We start from the raw sequence: 9,146 nt of genomic DNA, 5'->3' as shown, positions 1-9,146 counted from the left end.
CAAGATGGGTGATCAGTTTTAAAGCATTTAAAAGGGCAAGGGTTTCAACAGATTTTACCGAGTGCATGCCGTATGCGTAGTCGCTGGAACACACAATAAACTGACCCCGATCATCACGTAATACAGCCCCCACCCAAACTGATTGGACTCCTGGAACGCTGAGGCATCAGCACCGCATGAAATGAAACCAGCAGCAGGGCGAATCCACCTAATCACCGCTCTAGATGTCCTAGGAGTAGAACTCGTGCGAATTTGCTGTTGTTGCCAAGATGCAAGAAACAGCAGCCCTTGCTGCACAACCGATCCAGCTGGCTTTCGATTACCGTTCCACAAGCGATCATTCCGGGCCCCCCAAATACACCATAAAACTGTTGCCATTTTAACAAGCCACTTAGATGATCTGCTACTGCACAACATTAATATATAATCTCCAAACTCAGTAGAGCTATCCCACGGCATGGAAATCCCAGCCACTCGCCAACAGTCTCCAGCAAAAGGGCAAACTAAAAATAAATGCCATGCGTGTTCGACCTCCGCATCACAAAATAAACAAGATAAAGATACTTCCATATCTTTGCCTTGAAGTCTCATCCGAGTAGGTAGGCAATTTTTCACAGCTTTCCACACAAAGAATTTGATTTTTGGGGGTACCTGCAACTTCCAAAGTTTATCCCAACCTTGAACAGCATTCCGACCACTAGCCTCATAAGCTTGATGACTTGGAGAGAATTTCCGATTAGCTTCCGTCCCTGTGGGGGGCGTCGTTGGGTTTGACGGGGGAAGCTTCGATGCCAAATTCAGTATAAGGTATGAAAGAGTAAACTGAATTGATAAAGTAGGGTTTCTAGGATTGCGTGAATGTGTACCTTGATAGCTTTGAGGTGCAAGCTATATATAGTAGTGAAGTTGTAACCATTAGTAACTAGAAAGTCTCCATTAATGCTTCATTAATGGCGGTTACTGGTTTCCTTTAAGTATGCCCGTTAGCTTATTAATAGCTTATTAATGGTCTTTATTGCGGGATCGGTCCAGCTGTTCCGCTGGCGGATTGAGAGGTTATGTGGCGATTCGCCACATAGGTTTCGCCCTCGGATCCCTTGTGGTGAGGTCTTAGTGATTCGCCTGTCTAATCACCTTGCTTGATACACTGTAACATTCCGGTATCAGGTGATTAATACGTGGCCGTTCTAGGCGAATACCTCCTTTGATCCTTTGGATAATATCTCAATGTTATCAAAGCTTTATAACCAGATTTGGATGTGTAACAGCCATTTTTTGAATGATGCCAAATCAGTTTATCTTCCTTTGGAATGAAAGGCAAAACCATCTCATTAATCATTTGCGCCTCCACAGCATTAAAATTAGAGATTACTTTGTCCCGATCCCAACGACGTTCCGCTTGAATAATGTAATCCGAGACCCTTTCAGTCAGCAAACTAGGATCAGCCCCTTGGCTAGGAATAAAACCAACATCACGAATGAGCCAAGGGTCTTTCCATCCAAAAAAAAAATTTCACCAGTACCAACCCGCCATCTTAAGCCCAAACACAGAATATCACGTGAAGCCCAAATACTCCTCTAAACATAGCTGGGATTAGAACCCAGTTTAGAGGAAAGAAAGTTCTCATGTGGAAAATATTTAGCTTTAAATATACGACTTACCAAAGTATCCGGGCTATGTATGAAATTCCAACCTTGCTTCCCCTACAAAGAGAGATTAAATGAAAACAGATCTCTATATCCCAAACCTCCGCTTTCTCGGGTTTCACATAAATGATTCTAGTCAACCAGTGAATTCCTCTCTTGCCATCACCTTTCATACCCCACCAAAAAGAGTTCATCATACGCTGAAGTTCATCACATAAAGATCTAGGAAGTAGAAAAGCACTCATACAATAGGTGGGGATCGATTGTGCAATAGACTTTAAAAGAATATTACGACCAGCACAAGATAAGAACTTGGCCCCCCAACTGTTAAACCGCTTTCTCAGACGCTCTTTTAGAAAACTGAAGATAACCGCTTTGGACCGCCCAATGAGAGAAGGCAAACCCAAATATTTACCAGTGTCAAGAGGAAGACTTACATTCAGCAGTGCTTTAATCTTTAATCGCAGATCTTCATTTACATTGGGACTAAAGAAGATTCCTGACTTTTGTAAATTGATTGCTTGCCCAGATGTCTCTTCATATCTCCTAAGAATGTCCTTGACCACTTTAGTCTCATTTTTAGCAGCATTAAAGAACAAAAAAGAATCATCAGCAAAGAGCAGGTGGGACAAAGACGGAGCTCTTCTATGGATGCGACACTTCGGTTATTATTGATGTACGCATAAAGTTTTAATTAAAAGATGATTCATTTAAAGAGTGTTTGACGAACTTCGAACCGAAAAATAAGATAAATTATAAAAAAAATATAATTAATCTGCAAATTGCATATAAAAATGTGTCGCATGAGCCTTACAATAGAAGTCAAACAAATTGACACTTAAACGACACATTAAACTTGGACCAACTCATAACAAATGAGAAAGAGATTAACTAAGACCATGTTTAGTAAAGAGCTTTTTTAAGTAAAATTAGAGGTTTTGACTAGTCAAATCTCTAATACTGGTGTTTAGTGGAGAGAGATGTGTGAAAGAGTTTATTGTGCTCAAAAAACTAATTTTGAAAAAGCTCTCAATCTCTTTGAAGGACATTTTACTCATATTTACTGCACTCTAACCCCGAATAAAGATATTAACATGTCCTTATTTGTTATTTTACACAAATATCTATTAACCATCAACTAAATTTTAGCTAACAAATTTACACCATCAGCTAATTAAATCGGTTAATCAAAAGCTAACAGCTATTTATAAAACAGACTGTTGTTTACTATAAAATTCAATATTTTTTAAAAATTTATTCACATTTCTTGCTTCAATGGTAACAACCCCATTCTTCAATATCTAGACTCGTAATAATCCCACCGTATACAAAACTATTGAAAAGCAATCATTCACAAAGTTTCACCGTTAAATTAAAATCGACTCATTTCATGTTTGACCATAATCCATCGATACCAATTAGCCAAAATAGGCCGAGTTGCACAGACAGAAGATTCAAGTAGGCACAAATGCCCTTACCATCATCATCTTTTACACCAGCCTCCCGCCTATCCCCAAAATCCCTCTTTAAGCTCCAAAGACTCGGCGTTTGCTATCTAAACCACTTGAAAATGGAATCTGCATCTGATCCAACAAATCCCACTTCTACAAACGAATCTTTAATTGCTCAAAACTACCCCGTACCACTTTCCCCTCCTCTCCCATCTTTCTCAAAGGAAATTGAGCTTGCTAGGGCTATGTCTGCCGCTTCTAGATCGACTCTTTTTACTTTGTCAAGAAGTGATATCTTATATGAAGATCAATGGCTAATTGCTCTCAATAAACCTCAGGGAATTTACTGCGAGACTGTTTTAGAATCGGTTCCTAGTCTTCTTACTGGCTCGGCGGCCATTTCAAACGATCTCATTGAAGGTATTACCGTCTTTATTTTCCCGATATGAATCCTTTTTGTATTACTTAATTGAGATTTTACAGAAGTGATTTCCTTTTAGAATGTTTGAAGAGTGGATATTGAAATCTCAGGCCCTAAGATAAACTTGGGAAAGGTCAATTTGGCGTCTCCAAAATCAATTTGATTTTTGGAATAAGCTACAAATTTAGTCTTATGTTATTGGGTTTGTGCAATGTAGCACTAACAATTTGTAGCTAGAGAAATTTCAAAGTCCATTAATGGAAGATCCAAGAAAAACTCATTTAAGCTCCACTGGTGTTTATGTGGAACCAAACTTTTGTTCTAACATTGTACAGTTATGTAAGTGGAGTCTAAATTTGTTCCCCGAGAGGTCACGGGGCCTTAGGAGCGGCCTCTTGCCAAATAAATTGGCAGGGGAAGGCTTGCCCCCGGTACACCCTTGTGGTGGGACCCCTCCCCAGACCATCACTTAGCGGGGACGCGTAGTGCACCGGGCCGCCCTTTTAGTGTATAGTAGTGTAGACTTCTGTACCTGCCACTGATGGAGTCTAAACTTGTTTCATCTACAAAACGTTAGTGTTAGTGCTAGAATTACACGGTTTTTATAGACGGAGTGTAAATCTGTGGTTATTGGAGCTAAATTTGTATAACCCTTCTTAAATCAATACAAAATGACATGATTTAGCTTTAAAATTGAGAGGTGTCATAAGACCACTTGTTATATACGAACACTAGGTTTTTATAGACGGAGTGTAAATCTGTGATTTCCTTTTAGGATGTTTGAAGAGTGGATGTTGAAATCCCAGGCCCTAAGATGAACTAGGGAAAGGTCAATCTGGCGTCTCCAAATCAATTTGTTATTTGGAATAAGCTAAAACTTTAGCCGTATGACTATTGGAGTTATTGGGGTTTAGACTCCACGAGTACAATGTAGCACTTACAATTCATAGCTTGAGCAATTTCAAACTTTATTCGGCATATCGAATAGAAACCTATTACCCATTAATTTGGTTGCATATCTACACCATTTAAGCCCTACCAGTGTTCACGTGGAACCAAACGTTTGTTCTAACATTTTACAGTTGCTTTTCCCAATAACTATAGGTCTAAATTTGTACTTTAGACGCAGAACCAAATTAATGTTACATTGACTTTGTTAAGAGTCTGAAGTTGTTCCATTTCTTCATCTACAAAACAAACATTAGTGCAACATTGCACGGTTTTATACGCATATAAATCTGTGGTTGTTGGAGCTAAATTTGTATCTTATCCCTTCTTAAAGCAGTACAAAATGACATGAATTAGTTTTAAAATTGAGAGGTGTCAATAAGACCACTTGTATATATGAACACTATGTTGTGGAGTAAATGTTGTACTATTTAACAAAAAATAACATTGACAGACGAACAGGTCAATTTAGGCCAAATCAAATTTTAGGTATCAACTTAGCCCTCAATTCAGTATTATTTGATAACTTCGCCGGAGTATAATTAGTCACTTTCTGTGTCAGTGACACTCCTATCCTGAGAAATAGAACACTAACTATTTGCATTCAAAGTGGGTATACATATATTTATGATATTAGAAATCAGTTTTTGTCCACCAAACTCTAAATTTTTGAAGAAAATCCTTGAAGATTGCAACTAGTTTTGTTTCTAATACCACAAAGATTTTAAAAATTAAGATTCGGTGGACAAGAGTTGATTTCTAACTGCAAAGGCTTAGTTGTTTTGTTTTTCACAATCAAGACGAAGACCGTCTGATTGTATTTGGACTAATTTGTCAAATATTACTAAGTTTAGGTTCAGGGCTGAGTTGATATCTAGAATTCGATTTGGGCTAAATTAATCCCGCCTGTCAATTTTAGGGGCCATTTTGACCTTTAATTCGATTAAATTGATACCTAGAATTCTTTTTGAATCAAATTGATCCTGCAAGCCAAGTTCAGGGACAGTTCGAATAATAAATAACTTCTGTTTTTTTATCAAATGATGCTTCAGTCTTGACTTCTGAACTGTGTTTTGACATTTTAACTTCAGGATTCAAAAGCAACCCATCTGAACTTCATCTTGCCAACAGACTTGATCGTGATACAAGTGGTGTTATGGTTATAACCAAGTTACACAAAGTGGCTGCGAAGCTAGTGAAGGCATTTACTGATCACAAGATTAAAAAAACGTATATTGCTCTCTGTGTTGGTTCAGCTCCCAAATGGAAAAAAATCACCATCAAATCTGGACATGGCCGGTCAAAGTTTGGAGCTTGGCGTGTATATGCTGCATCAGACGTCGGCCGGAAACTGCCTGGGGGTTCTGCAGTTAGGGAAATGGAAACATCATTTGAAGTGTTATCAATAAATGGACAGGGAAGCTTTAGAGAGTTCCCTGAATCCGAATTCGAGAAAGATGAAAAGTTTATTGTGGTTGAGGAAAAAGCTTCGATTTTGAATGATGCTGATTTGAAGAAGGATGAGATTTTGGTGAGAGCACTACCTCGGAGTGGAAGAACACATCAAATCCGGTTACATAGTCAGTATCTTGGACTTTCTATAAGAGGGGATGTGAAATATGAGGGGGTATATGAGTGGAAAGAGAAAGTTTTTGATGGCCATGAATTGCATGCTGAGAGCTTGTCTTTTGAACATCCAATTACTGGTCTGCCTGTCATGTTTTGTGCGCCTTTGCCTTCATGGGCCACACAGATACTTCATCCATCATAACATACAATTGGTTGTAAGCTATGTTACACGGAAACGCCTTTTCAGTAGCATTTCAGCTTTCCATGCCCGTTTCTGTTTCAAAATTTGGAGCTTGGCGTGTATATGCTGCATCAGATGTCGGCCAGACACTCCCAGGCGGTTCTGTTGTTAGTGACATGGAAACATCATTTGAAGTATTATCAGTAAATGGACAGGGAAGCTTTAGAGAGCTCCCTGAATCCAAATTTGAGAAGGATGAAAATTTTATTGTGGTTGAAGAAAAAGCTTTGAATGATGCTGATTTGAATACGGATAAGATTTTGGTGAGAGCAGTTCCTCAGAGTGGAAGAACACATCAAATCCGGTTGCATTGTCAGTATCTGGGTATTTCTATGAGAGGGGATGTGAAACATGAGGGCATATAGGAGTGGAAAGGGAGAGTGTTTGATGGCCATGAATTGCAGGCTGAGAACTTGTCTTTTATACACCCAGTTACCGGTCTGCCTGTCATGTTTTGTGCACCTTTGCCTTGATGGATGGCATACAGAGATATTTCTTAATGTAGAAATGGTTGCAAGGTGTTGCGATGTTGGTTCTTCGGTGGGAGCTTTGTCCACTGCATTGGCTTGTCGATCGAAAATGTGATAATTCTATTGCTCTCTATGAAATGAGTTGAATTGAGCATTCCATACCCTTGTGCAGGATCTAATTTCAATTTGTGGATATTTCATATTTCAAGATACACTTTCTTTTTAGAATCTGTTTGAGTTGATCCACAGGTGAACTCTTTTGCTTAGGAGCCTAGACATAAATCATGTTTCAACTATGCAGATGATGAGAAGGATTCCGGCTTACTGTATTCTTTTCTTAACTGAGTTATTCAGTCTCCAGATCCTGAGAATGTTAGTTGGTGGACAAATGTTTGGGGGAACAAATCCATCCCTAGACACGGGTAGATCCAGGATTCATTGACATGGGTGCTCTTTAATGAGCTATGAATGCTCAATTGATATTTTTTGGTTGCTTTTGTAGAAAAATTTAGAACTCTGTACACAACTTTCATGGAGTTTTCTAGGATCCGTCCTTGCTAGACACAGTTGTATTATATGGCTTGCTATTTAGAATCTTCTCAGGCAAAACTAGGCTTTGAAAATGGGCTATTTTTATCAGATTGTACTGCTGTCTTAGCCTGTGGAGGAGAAAAAAATGAAGGCATTCTAAGAGATTGTACTGCTTTGGATATTTTAAATTTATCCAGATTAAAATGATGATGTTTTGGTTCTTGAAGAGTTTTTAAAAAAATGTCAAACCCATTAGATCGGTTGGGCATTTTTCTCTCCAAACGGGTGTAATTTGCAGCCCCACTAGGAGGGCCTGAACCATCTATCACGGGCACAGCCTCTTGACTATCTGTCGACCGTGCGGCACTAGTAATTTCGCCCCTATTACTAGTTCAGCCTTAACCTCGTATGCTTAGCTCACACGCTAGGCAACGTAATGCAGCGGAAAATCAGGATCTTGCACAAATGCTAAGTGAGGAAAACACTCTTTATTAAGAAAAGAATGCTTTACAAAGGATATCTCATAAAGAAGCACTCACACTTGCTCACACTTTTGTGTCTTGTGAAGTTATATGTATACTCTATGTCAACTTTTATATGTTACAAATGAGCACCTTCCCTCCTATTTATAGGCAACCTAGGAAGGTTCTAGAACACTTTACACAAATAAATCCTAGAAAAGTCTAAAAAAATACAATTAAGAAACAATTAGAAGAGTTGGGACATTTCTCCATTGTCCCTAGAACTTTCTTGGGCCATCCTAGCACCTTCCCGCACATTCCGGGTTGTTCCGGCACGTTTCAGCACCTTTCGCACGAATCTGGCACGTTCCGGAAGTTTCTGGCCCGTTCTGGCACGCTCCGGGCCCGTCTGGAATTTTCTGGGCCCGTAGCTCGGCTACCTGAGGCTCTGTCGGCAGGCTTCCTCGCAGCTTTTTGGCCGTCGCTCGCATCTCCTGGCAGTCCCTGGGCCTGCTGCCTGCTTGCCCCGCACGAACAGAGGTTAAATGTGCCTTCTGGCACGCACACGGGCCCGACGGCTCCAGCTCGGGCCCGTACTTTTCCACCATGGCAATTTTTCTTGCCATTAATATTTTCCCCGCACATCCTTGAGCACATAGCTCCATAAAATCCCAAGGAACCATATACCAAATATGAAGACATTTGGAATCGTCTAGACATACCTTTGAAAAACATGTGGTGTGTTGGGCTTGGCAATGTTCTCCGACAGTGTGTCTCAAGTTGGTATAAGACACACTATAAGGGGGGGGGGGACCTTCTCTTGGCCAAATCCGCCCCCGGCAGGCACGGGCCCGCTGACCGGCTGCCTTGTGCACGATTGCACATACAATTGGCCCGATGTCCACCGGCATGTCCCGTAACGACCCGATAAACAGGAAAATGACCGTTTTGCCCCTGGCTCCTTTCTCTTAGCCCTTTGGGCATTTGGCTCGGGCCTTCCCACGGATGACTTTAGGCGGGCCGTGACATCCTTCCCCACTCCATTTGGCAACGTCCTCGTTGCCTTCCTTGGGTGTGCCACGCCTCCTTGCCCACCATGTCGCTTCGCGGCCTTGCTTGGACGTCTCCTCCTTGCTCGGCCCTTCAGTTTGGTCGCTGCCCCTTCGGTATGAGCAGCTTCCTTCAATGGTTGTTGCTCCCTCGCAACATGTCGTTCCCTCGACGACTTGTCCACACGTTGGCCAACCCCTTGGCCTACAACTTTGGAGATTTGGCCCTCCATAGCCATATTCTTCTTCGACCTCCGCCTCCTTGGCTTCTGGTCATGCTTGTCTTCGGTTGGCAGCTGTCCTTCCACAAGCCTCGATTGGCAAGTCTTCCCTTGCTTGACCAATCTTCTCCCGTTGG

At 40.9% G+C, this 9,146-nt stretch overlaps 1 protein-coding gene across 1 annotated transcript; it reads left to right on the top strand.

Annotated features, from left to right (window-relative positions):
- Positions 1–3,049: 3,049 nt before the first annotated feature.
- Positions 3,050–7,322, top strand: LOC136207011 (RNA pseudouridine synthase 1). The gene is made up of 2 exons (XM_065998252.1): positions 3,050–3,518; positions 5,559–7,322. Exons 1-2 carry the CDS (start codon positions 3,116–3,118, stop codon positions 6,236–6,238), a joined length of 1,083 nt encoding a protein of 360 aa, XP_065854324.1. The 5' UTR covers positions 3,050–3,115; the 3' UTR covers positions 6,239–7,322.
- Positions 7,323–9,146: the final 1,824 nt, after the last annotated feature.

The sequence above is a fragment of the Euphorbia lathyris genome, chromosome 9 (assembly GCF_963576675.1).
Source record: "Euphorbia lathyris chromosome 9, ddEupLath1.1, whole genome shotgun sequence".
NCBI lineage: Eukaryota > Viridiplantae > Streptophyta > Magnoliopsida > Malpighiales > Euphorbiaceae > Euphorbia > Euphorbia lathyris.
Note: the sequence above shows the minus strand (reverse complement) of the source record. Positions and strands in the feature narration are given on the sequence as shown.

Excerpts from the sequence above, each read along its gene's own strand:
- LOC136207011 (XM_065998252.1), top strand. The coding sequence starts at position 3,116 with ATGCCCTTACCATCATCATCTTTTACACCAGCCTCCCGCCTATCCCCA. Across the intron at positions 3,519-5,558 it reads TTCAAACGATCTCATTGAAG|GATTCAAAAGCAACCCATCT; the intron begins GTATTACCGTCT and ends TTTTAACTTCAG.